The sequence below is a fragment of the Myotis nattereri genome (assembly GCF_964212035.1).
Source record: "Myotis nattereri genome assembly, chromosome: 9".
Taxonomy (NCBI): domain Eukaryota; kingdom Metazoa; phylum Chordata; class Mammalia; order Chiroptera; family Vespertilionidae; genus Myotis; species Myotis nattereri.
In genome coordinates, this window is record NC_138084.1 from 40,632,296 (window position 1) to 40,650,876 (window position 18,581).

An 18,581-nucleotide genomic window follows, 5' to 3' on the forward strand; every position below is an offset into this window, starting at 1 on the left:
CTGTCAGGAAAAAAAATGTTCTTGAAGAAGTAATCTCAATGCTGAGATTCCACATGAATTCCAGTTAGTCATTGGTAGGGGCAATTTGCTCTGGTAATTTAGGTTTACAATATTCTGAGCAATTAAATTATGACTTAGACATGCTTGTGGCAGTTTTTTTCATTGAAGCTTTGTTGCATTCCATGTCATGTGCAAGATCTCATAACTAAAAGTGCTGAGAAACAAATACTGACTTCAGCTTAATGTTATACATTAGGCTATGGGATTCAGGAGTTCACAGGAAAAATAAAATCAGAAATGAGAAGAGTTAGAGGTGGGGTCAACGCTTTCTACTAGATGACAGGGCCAGAAAGTAACACATCCTCAGAAAGATTTGGAGGAGTTCTGCCTGAATCCGCCGTTAGGGAAGAGTGTAGAAGTTCTGATTCTTCTAATATGAGTCAAGTTCAAAGGATACTGTTAGCTAGAATGAAAACCAAAGAGAATGACCTTGACCAGGTAGAGATGAGGGAAGCAGTAATAAGAAACCATGGGAAGAGGTACATTTCCTAAAATTAATTACAACTAGGGTTTATCAATTTTTTGCCAGGTTCTGTTCTGAGTGCTTTTAAAGGTATTGTTCCTTTTTCAGGTTTTTTTTTTTTTTTTTTTTTTTTTGTGTGTGTGTGTGTGTTTGTTTGTTTGTTTTTAGTTTCATTTTAGTTTCAGTTTTTGCATATTGATTATGACCCTCTACAAAGTCTTACCCTAGGCAGCTTTTGATACTACGCAAAATGCTAGGTCTCATATGGGAAGAGGCAGTATAATTTAAGCAAGAGCAGGTCAGCATTCTTAAACCATATTCAAGAAAGAAATTAACACATATTTTACATAGTTTAATGGCAAAGATCTTGGGAAAGTTGGAATGAAATAACAAGTACTCAATGCTGTCAATCTTTGGTCTAATTGAGGCCCTTCTTTTGGGCACTCAGGGGCATTTTTAGCCCCAGAACTCACACTGACCCTTCTGAGACCCAGGAATTGTTGATAGCATGGTGTATCTCCTTGGTCTTAATACTGTATGCAAGTGGGAGAAGCATGGGAGGCACAAAGGGGTAGATATTGGCTATAAAAATGGTGGACAGAAGATGGGGCATCCTTCCCAATGCAGTGCACCAGGGACACCCACACCATGGGCACAAAGAAGACCAGCACAGAGGTGTGAGGTACATGTTTGCAAGGCTCAGTGACATTCCCCTGGGGAGGCTAGTCTTGCACTGAGTGTAGGATGACTCCACAGGACAGTGCAGTGAGTACTAGGTCCAGCATCACAGTGAACACCACCAGTGTCAGCCCAGTGTTGAAAGTGTTGTCTATGAAGGCCAAGTATATGGCCTCCTGATGTAAACAGAAAGAATGAGAGAGGACTTAGGGCCCACAATAGGGAAAAGCCTTCAAAAGTAAGAGAATGGGAGCAAGGGCTGCAGGTCCCTTGAGGATGACAACCAGGTCTGCTCTGACTACTCACTGGCCACTGACAATGACCGAGTACCTCAGGGGGTGACAGTTGGAAACAAAGCAGTCAATGAACATGACAAGGAGCACTGAGGACTCCATAACAAAGCATGAGTGGATGCAGAACATCTGGATTTGGCAGGCTTCAAAGTAGATACCATGGGAGTTGAACCAAAAGATTCCCACACCACTAGGCAAGGTGAATAATGACAGTCCCAGTCTATGACAGCCACAAAGGATAGTAAATAGTACATGGGTGTGTGCAGATGAGGGTTGATCTTACTAATTATCAGAATGAAAGAATTTCCTGGGATGGCCACCAGGTACATAAGAAAAAAGGGTATGAAAATCCAATGTTCAATGGCTTCCAATCCAGGAAAGCTGATGAGGCAGAACATGGGGCTAAACTGAGTGATGTTGGACAAGAAGCATAAATTGAGAACTGGTCTGGCTTGGGTACAAGAGGAAAAAATGGAACATCCTCATTTAGGCTTATAAAAGAGAAAACTTTTACCAAAAACTTTTGAGAAAATCCTGCTTTTATTGAGATCATAATTTTGGCCATGTCCTAGAGAAAGTCTAGTTAAAGACAGTACAGGGGTAGGAAGGCAGCAACAACACTGTTTTTATTGGCATCAACAACGACTGCTATTATTTGGGAGCATCTGTCATATAAGATGGTACAATAATTATCCTAAGTGCGACCAAATAAATGCACATAGTAGCTATTATGTGAGTTTTGGTGGGTGGTAAGAAGTCCAACTTGGAGACCCAGGGGAGACACTCAAACTGAACTATAGCCGGGCTGGTATGGCTCAGTAGTTGAGCATCAACATATGAACCAGGAGGTCAATGTTCGATTCCTGATCAGGCTCAATCCCCAGTGTGGGGCAATGCAGGGGGAGGTCGATCAATAATTCTCTCTCATCATTGATATTTCTATATCTCTCCCCCTCCCCTTCTTCTCTGAAATTAATAAAAATATATTTTTAAAAAACTGTGCTATGAAGACTAAGAATTAACCACGAGATGGAATTTTATAGAAAGGATTTCCAGGAAGAGGGAATAGCATAAGCTAGGGCATCAAGGTGAGGAAAAGTTTACTGAGAACTAAAACATTTTCCAATACTCAAATATGAAATTCAAGAGAGGTATGAGACAATAGCAGTCGTAGATAGGGACGGACTCTACAAGGGTTTATATGTATGTCAAAGACTGAACACATATTGATGATTGGGTTAAAGAAAGCAAGCAAGGACCTCGTATTTTTTTGTAGAGTACATTGTTGGCAATCTGCAGGAAGAATTTAAGTCTGTATTGGAGACATATGTTTTTTGGTTCATAGAGTGAAGTGAAGATATTTAACTAATAGCTTTTCCCATAGTTAAACAATATTATGTAATGGATAAACTACCACATATCAAGATACTTGTGATATCTGCTTTATTGCATATATTTGCATCTATATAACATCTTTCTACTCTGCTTCTCTGAATTATATATAATTTAAGTACTAGTGTCCAAGAAATAGTCATTTATTAGCAATGCAAAACACTCTTAGCTGTTTTTGCTTTTTCATTCCCCCACATGATCTTTACAATTATTTTTATCATTTTACAAAATAGTCTTCTTTGAAAGAAGACTGGGATTGCATGAAATACATTTTATCAATTTTCATTCACTGTGCATCTATCATGGGCCTGTTCTGAAAAACTCCGAGCAGCAACTTGCTGGTACCCAGATAAACATGAAATAGAGTTGCCTTTATGAAGTTCACATTTAGTAAAGAAAATATATTGCTAAACAGAGCTCACCAAACAGTGTGACTATCCCAGGCTAGAGAGGTAGAATTGGTTTCTGAAGGCTGGCAGCAAGGAACAATGAAGGGACAGTCTTTGGCCCCATCTCTGTGCCAGAGGGTAATGTTGAAATCTTGTGGATATAAAGTGAAATGAATGTGGGTATGTGATGGTTAGGGAGGTGGGGCATCAATATGTTGGTGTGAGTCATTCAGGCCTTAACTTTGAATGTATTAGAATCTATTATTAAATCTCTAAATCTATTACTAAAAGCATCAGTGAAAGAGCGTACCTATTTGTCTATGTGCTAGTGGTTTTTAGTGCATATAATACTATTTGCATATGTACATCTGTGTAAGTGTGTGTGTATGCCTGTGGCGAGAGAGAGAGAGAGAGAGAGAGAGAGAGAGAGAGAGAGAGAGAGAGAGAGAAAGAGGAGACTTTGTTTCTAGCTCTTTAAGGCTTTTATCTAAAACAAATCAAATTTGGATTCCCTAGTTGTTTATTACCTGCCATTGTACTTCTACTCTTAACACTAATATCCCCCTTGGATATAATTAGATATACTTTTTTATTTAATTAGGATCTCAGCACTCTTTAGATCCTATTACCACCATCTCCTAAAATACCTCCACCTCTAGTCACTCTGGTAATTCTTTATGATGGAATTTTATATGTCTAGGCTACAACTCAGGTCTTTACGATTTGGTCAATTTCTCTACTGAAAAATTATGGGCCACAGAGAGTGAACATTGTTTGTTCTAACATTTTTTAAATGTATGTATTTGATTTTTAAAAAAGTTAAATGTGAAAGACCTTGTTTGCTGAGAGAGATCTATGAGGACTGGAATATAAACATCAGAATGTGGTGTGAATTTTATAGTCATGTTCTAGTGCCCCTGTATGCACTAGAAATGTGGGGAGTGAGTCCAGAACAAGGTTCTAACTTCACTCTTCATGATGGTCCATAGCTGGGCCAACAGAAGCAAGGGCTCAATCCCTATTCTGATCACACAGAGACTGAGCCCTCAGGAAGAGGGAGCCCCCCCGAGTAGCTTCCTTTCTGAAATATTATTCTATGACTCTTTCCCTCTCTGCTCATTGAACTAGAGCTCCAGAACCAAGAGTACCGTAAAGCTTTTTCTACTTCCCCATCCCTCAGGTCCCACTTTAATTATTACCTCCGTTGAGAGCCCTCATTTGTCACACCAGCTTATGCAAGTTTTTTTAGTTATTCTCCTTCGATTGCATCAACCTTTTTGTTTCCTTCACAGCAGTTCTATAAAGCTGTAACTGTTTGTCATTGTATTTTTACTATTATTTTTCTTCCTTATTAAAATATAAGCATCATAGAGGCAGGAAATAGACACACCAATATATCCTTGATACCTAGTAATTATCAAAATATAAGGGCTTTTATTAAATAATTAACTAACTTAATATAATTTATCATTAACTAACTAAATAAAATAAAGTAGAATAGGTATTTTCTGTTGTTAAATCTCAATGCCCAGACATGTTTGCTTGTCTGGGGGTGAATTTAATTTTCTCTACAAATGACTGTGACCTGAAAATATTGCCACTTTAGTTTTCTCTATGCAGATACTATTTGTAAATGTTTGACTTACTTTATTGTAGTGGCTCCAGTCTGGGCTAGTCAGCATAAGATATATATCTCTTTCACCTATCCTAGCATTAGTAATCCAAACTCTGAACTTCAGTATCCACTGTAAAAGACTGAAATTGTCAATAATAGGGATAATAACTAATAACTATATGAATAATCACTCTTATCACTAGTACTCTTTCATTCACTATTTGGTAGACCCTAGCATTTATTTTTTTTAATCCTCATTTTCTTTCTCCAGAAGCAACCTGTAGGTGCTGTACAAGCCACAAGATGGCAGGAGAGGTTTCTAGAACAACTGACTCATTGGCCTCCACCAAGAGGAAGCTTGTCTAAAGAACTTGATTCCATAGAAGCGGGGTTGGAGGTAGGAAAACAAGATCTCATCCCCACTTCCTTTTCCCAAGTGGAAATGCTGAGAAAAAAAATGTCTTTCCTTTTCCTCTCTATTGTCAACAGTAAAGACAAACAAGATCATCAGTTTTAAAAACCATTGGTTTACACGGAGTCTTAGTCTATAGTCACTCTAAACCAAGAATGTGCACAAGGCAGCACTGTTTTTAATGTAGTATGAAATAGCAATGCCACAAACAGTCCCTGCCATCATACAATAAGAATGTATTTAAACATTTTCATATGTATATATGTAAATGTGTAGAAAAAGGCACGGTGGGATGCACACTATATTATAAAAAGGCATTATCTCTCTAAGGAAGATAGGAAGGTAGAGGTGAGTAGTCTTTCCACTTTATACTTAAAATTTAAATATAGTTAATATTTTATATTTATTTCATAGACACGTTTAAGATATTTCACAAACAAAATATAAATGTAACTCTTTACTAGTTACATGATTTTGAAAATTTTCTCAAATTATTGTATTTTATTTTATTAGTAAAAATTAGATAAAAATCTGTTTCATGGAGTTTTACTGAGTGATAATGAATATAAATCTAATAGTGCTGCATTTGGCAGATAGTGGCTGTTAAAATACTACTGCTAATTGATTTCTACTATTAATAATAATTTCATTTAATATTTGTTAGACCATCATTTAGTGCCTACCTCCCTGCACACAAGCACATACACATCTTCTAATCTATCACGTTGGCCCCATGCAGTTCTAGGAACCAGTAGGCACTCAGATTATGTTTGTGAATCAATGAATGCTTACTTTAAAAGACTTCGTCCTCTCCATATGTCTAATCTTAGATCCTAGTCATATGGCCATAAATTTTTTGATATCGCAAACACTCTAGAACAGATTCTGCTTCACAGGAACCGTTAGTGTATCAGTGTCTATTTTTGGAAGGATTAAAAAAACACATCTGGTCCACACGACTGACACAATTTAGGCTTCTTTGTAGTCTAGGCCAGATTTGAGAGGGTCATGAGGAAGGGAACAGTTTCTGAGTAGAAGCTTCAAACATCTTCAAAAGAAAGTGCCTCTGAATGCTCATGAGAATGAGTAAGTCCCGTGTTCTACTCCCAGGAACACTTTGGCCTACAGAGGAAAGCCTCCACCAGCTCTATATATTCGGCTCCTCCAGTTGCTAAACATAGCACCTTAAGTCACTGTCTCTGAGAATCTCATAATCTTCTTTGAAAAGTTGAACTAAAACCTCCACCATTTTCTGCTTTCTCACAGGGTCTATGTGAGAATGGAATGCAAGTCTTTCCACTATCAAGTGTTGTGCTTATATGGAAGATTTCACAGAGTCCTCACTTTCTTTAGCAGGCCAAACCCTTCCCGCCCTGAATGCCAAATGATCCCATTTTCACAAAATGTCTAACAACAATAACAACAACAACTAAAAATCCTACAGTATTTACTATGGCCCAGGAACGATTAAGTGCATGACATGTATTAATACATTTAATCATTAAAATAATCTAATAATGTGAGTACTGTTAGTATCCCCATTTATAGTTGAACAGATCAAAACACAGAAAGATGGCACCATTTGCCAAAGAGTACACAGCTCGTAAGTGGCAGCTGGCATCTTAAATCAGACGGTTTGATTCCTAAAGTACTGCGGTAGATTGTGTATTGAGAAGCCTGTCACAATGGGTGTTTAGAAAGCTATAGAGGTCATAGCTGGATTACCTGTGGTGGGCCAGTTAAGTAATTGATTGAAGTTACAACAAATTTTAGTAAGTTGGGGGCCCCATAGGAGCAAAAAGCCAAGTGAAGCTTGGGTTACTTGTGAGGTGTAATTGGAAGAGGTGTAGCTCTGCCTTGGTAGAAGTAAAACTTGAGGAACAGTTGACTCCTTACTAACTGGTGAGCAAGGCCCAGGAAATGCTTAGTCTTGGTTGCAATTTTGTCATGAGGCACTGATCACAAAACTAGATTTAGGAAGAATGCATAAAGTGAAAGTGTACATTTGAATGCATATATTGAGCTCATGTCTCTCTTCTAATGCACCAGCACATCAGAAGCATCATTTTTAGTTTAACTTCAAAAACCGCAGTTAAGAATGATTTTCTTTTAGTTAACGGTGAAATAACTAAAGCTCCGCGGTTAAGTGACTTTGCAAGGTCATATGCCCATGTGTGGCAGAGCTTCTCTTCCACCTGAACCACACTGAGAGACTGTCTAGGCCCAGTGCCAAGTGCGCTTTATCCTGGACCATTCACTGCAAAGGGAGGTGGCAGTATTTGCAAAACTTGGGAGGGAAATGGCTGGAGACCATAAAGCTGTGCCCAAGAGATAAGACTTCAGGTCCTGGGAGGGGCTGAAAGTTTGGGCCTGCTGTCTCATGACTCAGATAGCACCTCACCATTGCCCTCCCAACCCTGCATGCACAGAAACTCCCATGGGTTAATCACTGATGAATAATTATTTTTCTGAATTTAAAATGTTATCCCAGAGCCATTGGATCCCAGGGGAACACCTTGATTTCTCGTCTTCCTTTAACATTCTACCCACAGAAAGAGTATCCCTTGGGCTCTTTTTCTGATCATCACTCCTGCCTCCCTGACTCTCTCTGCTTTTCTTCTATACTTCCTTCCTCTCATTTTCATTCCCTCTATTTCACTGAATTTTAACTTCCCACTTAAGTCTTGTTCTCTCCTCCTCACTCACTGTTTCTTATCTTGACACTTGAACTTACCTCTAAGTCACCTAATCTTTAGCAGGAAGCTTGACAAACAATGCATGGTCCGTATGAGCTCTTGTGTTACCAAGTAAACCACAAATAGACTTCTCAATAGGTGGTTGATTTTGTCTCCCTCTAACTACCACCAAAGAAATAAAGCATTCATTCTTTGGAGAACTTTATAGATAGGAAAAAAGTATGAATAACAAGTAAAACTTCAGTGTCTAACACATGTGCCAGACAATGTACTGAGCAAGGAGCATATAGTAGTAAGTGTGCAAAATAAAGTTAATTCTTGTTCTTGTGGACTTTAAGGCATCAAATAGATTTAAAGAATGGAAGAGGAAGGAATAACAGTAATATTTTAAAAATGTGATAGAGAATTTACAGGATTCTGGGAGCATGTAGGCGATTTACTTTATTAAATCTGGCAAGATATATACATGTCCATGGAAAATTTGCCAGAGTATGTAATATCTGACAGATGTGTGAAAATCAGTCAAATATAAAGGAGGAAAAATTTTGTTCTGAGGAAGAGAATAGAAATTTCTAAGGCAAGAATAGGTTTGAAGAAATAATTGATACTCAATACAGTTAGAGAAATCAAGATGACAGTAACAAATGGTTTGATGCAGAGGTTTTATTGCTTCAAAAAAAAACATGCAAGAGGTGTAGCATGGTAGCCCCCATACCACAGGGAAGGTGTGAAAACAACGTCTGTGTTGGAAAGGACATGGAGATTCTAGGACATGGAGAAATAACAATATATTACCCCGGGCATTAAGAAGGATATTCTAGAGTTCATAACATATCTACCAAACCTCCAAAACCTCTAGACTTTCACTTTAAACAACTCCTTAATTGGAGTTCCAGCTTCTCTAATTTATAACCATTTAATTTTGGTCAAACCCCTTGGACTCTTTCAGTCTCTGAGACTCATTTGAAAGTAATTGACACTAGGTAGCTTTGTCATGACCTGTGAGGACTGCAATATCACTTGGGAGTGGATTGTAAATGGTGAGATACTATGCATAGTGAGGTTTTGTTGTTATTGTTATTACATTTCTCATAAAGGGCCATTTTAATTCTGTTTGGCAGAAGCAGACCAGTACCATTCACACTCAAATATGTTGAATCATTCCAAATTGCTCAAAATGTTTGGAGAAGATGTAGAAGATCTTCTTTTAAGAAGTCTTGGAGTGCCTGGCCAAGTAGCTCAGTTGGTTGGAGCATCCTCTTGTACACCAAAACATTGCAGATTCGATTCCCAGTCAGAGCACATACCTGTGTTGCGGTTCAAGCACCTGTTGAGATGTGTACAAGAGGTAACCTCTTGATGTTTCTCTCTTTTTCTTTCTCTAAAATCAATAAAAATATATTTAATCCTCTGGTGAGGATGTTTTAAAAAGGGCTTGAATCTAGTGAAAGGTTACTGGTGTTATGAGTGGATTGGGGAAGGGATGATAAAATGGGAGGAGTATGTTGGTAAGTACAGACTAGACCAATTGAATCCTGAAGCATTGGACTTCTTATGGGAGTGAGGGAGGGACAGACTTTGCTTTTGTAGAGTTCAGAAAAGGAGCAGCAGAATGTAAAAAAACAGCAAAATAAAATAAGAAAAAAAAGGAAACTTTTTTGACAAGGATAAGTCTGAGTTGCTATTTTCACAACTCCAGTCAGTACTATTTTTTATGCCATGCTGAGGAAGGCAGGAAGGCAGAGCTAGAGAGCAAAATTGTTTCATATTATGCAACAAGCATGGTCTGGGTATGTTGCATATGTGCCCTACTTTTTAATAGAATGCCCAAAAAAATCATACTTTCTCCATATTAATAACTGATACTGGGATGCCATATCAGCAACCCAAAACTTAGACAATTTTGGTGTCCTGGTAAAAGCTCTGCTCAACCAGAAACACAGTATATCTGCTAAGCCAATCGGGTGTTCTCATCACAAATAAGGTCAACAGTGTGGACAACTGTGAGTGTGTTCATCACAAATAAGGTTGACAATGTGGCCCCAGCCTATCATATTTTCAATTTTTCTCTTCCTTGTTCTTTTTTTTAAAAATATTTTTATTGATTTCAGAGAGGAAGGAATAGGGAGAGAGAGATAGAAACATCAATGATGAGAGAAAAGCATTGATTGACTGCCTCCTGCATTCCCCCTACTGGGGATCAAGCCCGCAACCTGGGTATATACCTTTGACTGGAATCCAACCCAGGATCTTTCAGTCCACAGGTCGACACTCTATCCACTGAGCCAAACCAGCTAGGACTCTTCCTTGTTCTTTATTCTTTATCCTATGAAAGCTTTCTGCCTTCTGCTCCACTTAGCAGTTCTGCAAGTGGAGAGTGTCCATGTAATGAAGTGTTTAATAATGTTTATGTCACCTAAATTGTCTCCATAAATCATTTTTTAACTTTGCAAAGACCCATAATTCTAAGACTGTTGCCTCATGACCTTGAAAAGTAGATCCATCAATGCATAAGGTAGGGGTCCATCCCTAGGGAGCCCTTGAGATCTCCTATTGGAGAAAAACAATTTCCCTAAACTAATCATTCTGTTCCAGAAACTTGGAGGCTTCAAGAAGATACTCCGGATCTCTCTTCTCTTAGGTATCTTTTCATGGAGCAAGCCTACCCTGATATTTACTTAAACAACTTCACATTTGCCTTTTTTTTGCTCCAGCTTTTTTTTTTTTAAACTCCCAGAACATTGTTTATACTGAAGCATATGAGAGTATAAGATTCAGGGCAGGGTATTAAATTTATCTATCAGAGAAGATTCCTCCCCCTGCCTCCCTTGATCCTACACTTGAGATGTTCAGTAGAGGCCATCATGATCTCAGAGCTCTGCTATATTTCATAGGACACACTCCATCCAAGAGAAACTGAAGTTCCCAGTCCTTTATTTTTTAAATTTATCCTTTATTATTGTTGAAAGTATTACAGACATCCCTCCCCCCTGCCCCATGACCCCATCCAAAATGCCCCCTCGCTCTTCCCCAGGCCTTTACCACACTATTGTCTATATCCATGGGTTATGCATATATGCATATAAATTCTTTGGTTAATCCAAATCTTTCATTTCTTGTAAGTTCTTTCTTTTATCTCTTTATCACATCTCTGCAAAATAAGGAAGAACAAAAAGGGAAGAGAAAAACTTTTGAGGGTGTCAATCAAATGTGCCCATATGAAGCCTTCACAAAACATATTCTTATCCTAACACCCTTTATTTTAGTCTTCTATGGCATGCCCCAGGATCATTGAACCTAGAGAGAAAGTAAAGGGAAAAAAAGAAAAAAGAAAAGAAAAATAAAAAGAAAAAAATGAAAGAGAAAAAGAAAAAGAGACTTCCTTTGATGTGACTTAAATAACCCTTAAGTCATTCCCAAAATCATAAGGACAAAGTGAACTCTGACAAAGAGTTGTGACCTTGGATATTTTAGGGTATTATATGAGAATATAATTTATGGTTCCCAAATATTATAGGGCATAATAACAGAGACATAAATAGAAGAACCAATAGACACACAGAGAAATATTCAAGTTTCATTCATTTTAATAAAATACTTATATTTTATTAAAGATTTTTTATGTTACTATAATACAGTATATCAAAAGACATATGATATCATTATACTCCTGGAGCACACAGTCTAGAAGCTACAAAAGGAGAAACACAAATTTCACACATAATTACAAACAGATACAAAGCCAAGTTGAGTAAAAACAAATAAATTAATATATAAACAAACAGTTCCTTCAACTGATGTGACAAAATCATCTACCAGGCTGGAAGCTTCTCTAAAGATCTAGTTTCATGTTTGTTTTCTCATGTTACTCATAAATCTCACCTTTCTGGAAATTTTTCACTTTTCTGTGACTAAGAGTAGGTATAGGAGTCAGAGATCTCTTTCAATGCCTGTTGACAGGTCCCAGAGACAAGGTCTACTATATGAAGGGAAGTTACTAGTCACTCATGGTCCCTTGTGTAATCCTAACATTTTATACTCTATCTTATCTTTATAAGAATATCTCTTTGATTCACTTTAAAACCTGTCACTTGACTCATGGGCACTGGCTCTTCAGTGGGCCGTAGAATTGCAAACCCCTCCAACCCTGAATAGACTGTAAACAAAATCAACCTTAATAGATATTTGGAGCCAGAAAAGATCATTTGTTTCTTCTAGTCACAAGCACTGACTCCATCCTCTCCATTTCTCCCCACTCACAAATATGACCAAATCATTCTCATCTCTGGTATTTTGCACATTTTAGAAACACTCATTTAGCTTTACCTATGACATGTTTCCAAACTGGACTTTCATGCCACTTTACTATCTGAAAATACATATATTTGTTCTTAGTATCTGGGACTGACTCATCAAGACAATGGCCATCTAAATTAGAAATTATAACTTAAAAAAATCAATATATGATTTTTAAATTAATTTTAGAGAGAGGAAGGGAGAGGGAGAGAAAAAGAGAAGCACCGATGAGAGAGAGAAACATTGATCAGCTGCCTGCAGCACAACCCCTACTGGGGATCAAGCATGTGCCCTGACCTGGAATTGAACCAGTGAACTCTCAGTGCATGGGGAAATGCTCAACCAACTGAGCTATACCAGCCAGAACACATCTCTTTTTGTTTTTATATAGTTATATCTCTGTTATATTATTTACACATATTATTAACACAAATAATATTTAAAAGTGTTCAGCAAAAATTTAACTCAATAGACTTGGATATACTTGCCTTAGAGTTGGCATATTAAATTGAGGACAAGGTAAGGCTCATTGCTTTACTTAGTGCATTTCTGTAGATAGCAACCAGCTCTATTCAAGTGAAAAAACCAGATGAATATTTGAGGTGAAGAATATAATTACTAGGTATATCAGAGCCAATACATGAAGAACATATGGGATAACAATGGAATTTGACTCACATGCTGGTGATGGGCACCATAGATCCAAACATAGGCTCACCAAACAGGGTGAGTTACCTGGGAAAACAGTAAATTAGTTGGGAACTTGACATATATGCTTAGCACTGTACATATGTTATATTGTATACAACTCAGCAATAAATAGTCAGGGCAAGATTATGTTCTAAATAGCAGAGGTTGGTTTCCATTGACATGCCTTTCCCTAATTGCTCCTACGAACAAGCTGTTAGCTTTTCTATGTTTCTATGTAAGCAGAACGATGAGTTAAAGTTATGCTCTCGTGTGAGGCTGAGAGAATAAGCGAATTATTCCCCTCTGGATCTGCTTAGTCTTAATGCTATAGATGACAGGGTTCATAAAAGGGGGGAAAAGAAAGTAAATGTAGCTCATTGTGATGTGGACCACGTGAGGAGCATGTTTTCCAAACCTGTGGATAAATGTTAGACCAACTACAGTGACATAGAAGACCAGGATACAGCAGATGTGGGAGACACATGTGTTGAGGGCCTTGGCCCTTTCTTCTCCAGAAGCAATGCCCGTGACAGTCTTGAGGATAAAAACGTAAGAAAAAGAGATAATGAAAAAGTCCAACAAGACCATTGCAAATACAACCACGACTGGATAGAGACGATTGAAGGTGATGTCAGCACAGGCTAACTTGATGACATCTTGGTGTAGACAGAAAGCATGGGAGAGTACATGGGATCGACAATAGGGAAACCAGTGAAGACGAATAATTATTGGCATAATTGACAGACTGGCCCTTGTTAATACCCCCACCCCAATCTTCATTACTCTAGTGTTTGTAAGGATGGAAGTATATCTCAAGGGGTTGCGGATGGCAATGAAACGGTCATAGGCCATGGCAAGCAAAACACCAGACTCCACAATAGAAAGTGTATGGATAAGGTAGGCCTGAGAGAAGCAGGCCCCATGGCCAATCTTTCTGTGATTCAACCACAGGACTCCCAGAACTGTGGGCATTGTGGTCAATGTCACTCCGAGGTCTGTAGCTGCCAGCATAGCTAAGAAATAGTACATGGGCTCATGGAGGTTATGATCATCCCTGATGAGAAAGAGAAGGGTGCCATTACCAAGAAGTATGGAGATGTAAACCACCAATAATGGAATGGAGATCCAGTGATGTGCCTTCTCCATGCCTGGGAAGCCAGTAAGCAGAAATGAGGAAGTAGTGGTATTAAGCCACATTGCAGGCCTTGAAAGACGAAAATAAGTCCTTTAGATAATGCAATAGAAGCTCCAGTTCTTTAGAAGTTTGCCCCTTGAATGTGCTACCTGTTTATAACATATTTATTAGTCTTGACTTCCAGGGATAGCAAGGTAGACAATTTAGTCATCCCCTAGAGGTTTTTAGGCACTGGAAAATAGAATGTATAAAAAACAATTCTACAAACTATTGAGGATTGCTTATATGTAAGGTTATTGAACAATATGCCAAGGATATGGCAATGTATGCAAAACAGACTGGGTTGATATCTTTACAAATTACATAACCTAGAAAATAAAGACAAAATGAAAGAAGAAATCACTATATTTGAAGAGTGCCATAATCATGTTGCAACTTACAGGGTGTTTTTTATGGTGCCCCGCATCTTGACTGGTGGTATCAGGGAGGATATGAAGGTTTTCCAGAATGCATGAAACCTAAAAGATCAGTAGAAAGTTGGTCCTGAGAAGTGTTGAAAGCGCAAGTACATACATCCTAGGCCAAAACTAATAAACAATAAATAAGCAAGTAAATGTAATAGGCTCGTTGTTTTGAGGGAATGGCTAAGGCTAAATATATCTGTGGGCAAAATTCAGTTGATGAAGTTCTAGAGACTTTGGGAGACAGTAGAAATGATACAATTTAATTATATGTGTGTATTTTCAAAATACATAGACCTCAAAATCCATGTTGCCTAGCAGTAAAATACTTCAGTTGTTATTGTACTGTGTTTCAAAGAATTCAAAATTCTGTAACATAGATACAAAAGTAAGCAATACAAGGCGGATTTTATGATAAGCATTTGAGAGCACTATTTATTAACAGTACAAGGCAAATTACTCATGGCATGTCACCTATTTGCAGATACTAAGATAGAAATTCGTTATTTAAGCAGGTTTGAGGGAAATTCTTTCTTTTAAATTATGGAGTATGGTGAGATTTAACAAAAGTGAGAAGGCTCTGTGACATTCAAATTTTAAGGTATCCTCTGGGGCAGACAGCCAATCTCTGAGAGTAAAAAGAACATGAATTGGTGCCTCTGGCATCAGCTGTAGAAAAACGGAGCCACCTTCTATTATGGTTAGTATGGACTGAAAAGAAACATCTTGGTGTACATTGAATGCATGACTCCCGAACCCCTTTTTGTCCATGGAAAAATGTCTGCAAGATTAACGGGCTTTTACTTCAGAATACTCTGGCTGAAGTTCTAGTTCTGCTACCGTGTAACAATAATGATATTGAGAAAGTCACTCAAACTTAAGCTTTGGTTTCATTATCTGGAAATGGTACTAGCAATTTTTGCCCAGTCATGCTCTTGACCCAGGGTATAAGGATGGAATAGAATTGCAAATGGGGAAGTGCTTTGGGAAGAAAACTATTCTTCACTTTTGAAATTTGGTTGTTATTTCTTAGAAGAGCCTCCCCATTCCCTATCTAGTGGGTATGTAGCAGGATTAGTCATTGATCCTGAGATGTGTCAAATTTATTAAGAAGCCTGGGGAACAGATATAAGATAATGGAGTTTTGAGGAGGCTAGATTTGACTGTAAATAAAAGAATTAAACTAGAAACCATCTGAACACTGGATAAAAGATGATATGTTTGAGCAGAAATGGAAAGCGGAGAAGGGGAATGGTGAGTGTAGGAACTTCTGATGGTAGCTACTGATGTCATCAAGAGCGGAGTACTGGGCCTGGAGCAGATTGAGGGGAAAACCACTCTCTGTTAAGAGAGGTAAAAAGAGGAGGAATAACTGAGTCCTCCTGAAAGTAAAAGGCTAAGAAAATACTCAGCTTATTCAGGATAAAGAAGCAGGAGTGGGGGGCACCAGTGAGACAGATAGAACTGAAAAGCAAATGGCTAGTGGTTGAGCCTCAACCTATGACCCAGGAGGTTGAGGTTCAATTCTTGGTCAGGGCACATGTCCAGTTGCAGGCTCAATCTCCAGTGCGGGGCACGCAGGAGGTAGCCAATCAGTTATTCTCTCATCATTTCTATCTCTCCCTCTCCTTTCCTCTCTGAAATCAATAAAAATATATTTTTTAAAAAACAAATGTGAGAAACAAATGATTGTTCAGTTCCATTATATGTCATGACACTAGAACATTACCTGTGGCTCATTATTTTTGTAGAAATGTTACAATAGCCTATTTCCTCCATTCCATAGAATCATACTACTTACTCATCCAGGGTCTTAGATACATTAATCAAATGACAGAGTCCTTTTTATGCACTGTGGCTTAGAAAAACTTCAGGAAAGGGTGAAATCTTTGTAATGTTAAGAAGGAACACCCTAACTGGTTTGGCTCAGTGGATAGAGCGTTGGCCTGCAGACTGAAAGGTTCCAGGTTCGATTCCGGTCAAGGGCATGTACTTTGGTTGCAGGCACATCCCCAGCAGGAGGTGTGCAGGAGGCAGCTGATCAATGTTTCTCTCTCATTGATGTTTCTGGCTCTCTATCCCTCTCCTTTCTTCTCTGTAAAAAATCAATAAAATATATTAAAAAAAAAAAAAAGGACAACCAAACTTGATTTTTCTCTTTTCTGTTTCCATATTGAAAAACAACTTTTTTTTAAAGATAAAAGTGATTTGATCATCATTGTTATGTTACAATAATAGAATTGATGTATCTTGGCATTCTTGATATTTATTATTAAAAATCAATCTAGCTTACATGCTGTTATTTATTTTACATATAACTTTTAGAAGTTGCTAGCTTAGCAGCTTGGTAAGACATTCATAAACTCCCTCAATTCTTCATGAGTTAACAGATTTTTCCTACCATTGCTCTTGTCTTTTGCACATGTTCCTTTTTTTTAAAGACTTGCTAGACTTTATAAATCTCACCCATTATATTCAGCTGTTGTCCTATAGAGAGATCAGTTATTACACTGGAAAAGCTACCAGTCTTTTCCCATTAAGTATTTTATAACTGGGAGTTTACACCTCTGATAGTTAACTAGATTATCAAGGTGGTCATATTATAAGGTATATAAATGTCAAACCACTTTGTTTTACTCTTGAAATGAATATAATATTGTATTCCAATTATACTTTAATAAAAATTTTAAATAAAAAATAAAGAAAACTATAGACTACATTTTTTATCAACATCAATGCAAAACTGATCAACATAATACACCACCTCAGCAAAATGAGTTGAAAAATAGCCACATGATCATCTCAATGGATGCAGAAAGAGCTTTGACAAAGTTCAAAGCCTTTCATAATAAAAACACTCAACAAAATAAAAATAAAGGAAACTACTCACACATAATAAAATCATATGTGAAAAATCAATAAGAGCATTAGACTTAATGTTAAAACTGAACATTTGTATTTGATTTACTGGGAATTGTCTTTGTGGTACATGAGGTTATTTGTGAGTTTTGGAGTGGTTAAAAATCCTAGGCTTTTCCTTTTCCCTGAAGCCATTCGTCATTCCCAGTCTCTTTCTTAGGGTGGACTTGGTTTTTCATTGATGAGAAGCTAATCAAACTCTCAAACATAAACTGTGGGCCCATGCAAATACAGCTGCTTAGACTTTCCTTTCTCATGTTCCCTCCGTTTCCCCTTGGGCTCTTTCCTTCATTTTTTCTGACACTTCTTTTCCTATCTCAAATACTTGCTTCTTCTATCCCTGGTCTATTCCTTTGTTTTATCTTCTAACTTTTATCCCTATCATTCCTTTTTGTATAGTTCACATTTATAATTCATTCTGGTGTTTATTCTATCTGCAGGGCTTTCCATGGCTTCATTCTCAATATTTAACTCTTCACACAATGCCTAGCTCCATATTTGTGTTCATTTTTAGCCACTGAATGGTTGTTTCACCTACACAAACAAATTGACTCTTGAGCCTCTTAAGGGCCTGATTTTGAGCAGTTACAGGGAGTATTATTGAATGCCCATTGTGTTCTGTGTGTTTTTCCAAGTGGTAAAGATGCACAGCTATGCAAATCTCCATTCCTGATCTAAAGGCCCCTGCAGCCCAGGCTCCATCCAAGGTTAATTTTGACTTGACTTATTATCTTGGATGATGGTCAGATAGTGACTTCTCCCCAGAAACTGTCTGAACCTCTGATGATTACAGAGCTGCCTCTTCTTATAGTTTTAGAAGAGACTCTATCCTTAGTGCTCATCTGGACTTCTAGGGGAAGTCACAGAAAATCACAAGGTTAGAAGGAGGCCAGAGAGGTGGAAAGTTTGGACACAAAGAGAACAAGAAGTAGAAACATATTTTATCACTGAGTCTATACCCATCATCTGGTTTACTCCCACAACTCTTCTTTGCTTCAAGGTTCCAGAATTTATCTGTGACCTTATTTTCTACATCTTAATATGTAATCTTTAAATACAACCAATTTTAGAGGTGCTGGAGA

General features: G+C 37.8%; 1 protein-coding gene across 1 annotated transcript in view; it reads right to left on the reverse strand.

Moving 5' to 3' along the window:
- Nucleotides 1-14,181, reverse strand: part of LOC308525466 (uncharacterized protein) — a gene marked incomplete at both ends in the record, with an annotated part of 32,609 nt that extends 18,428 nt beyond the window's left edge. Inside the window, 2 exons of the mRNA XM_081100283.1 lie at nt 11,635-11,689; nt 13,249-14,181. Of these exons, the coding sequence (XP_080956409.1) occupies nt 11,635-11,689; nt 13,249-14,181 (988 nt within the window). The remainder of the gene's footprint in view (nt 1-11,634; nt 11,690-13,248) is intronic.
- Nucleotides 14,182-18,581: the final 4,400 nt, after the last annotated feature.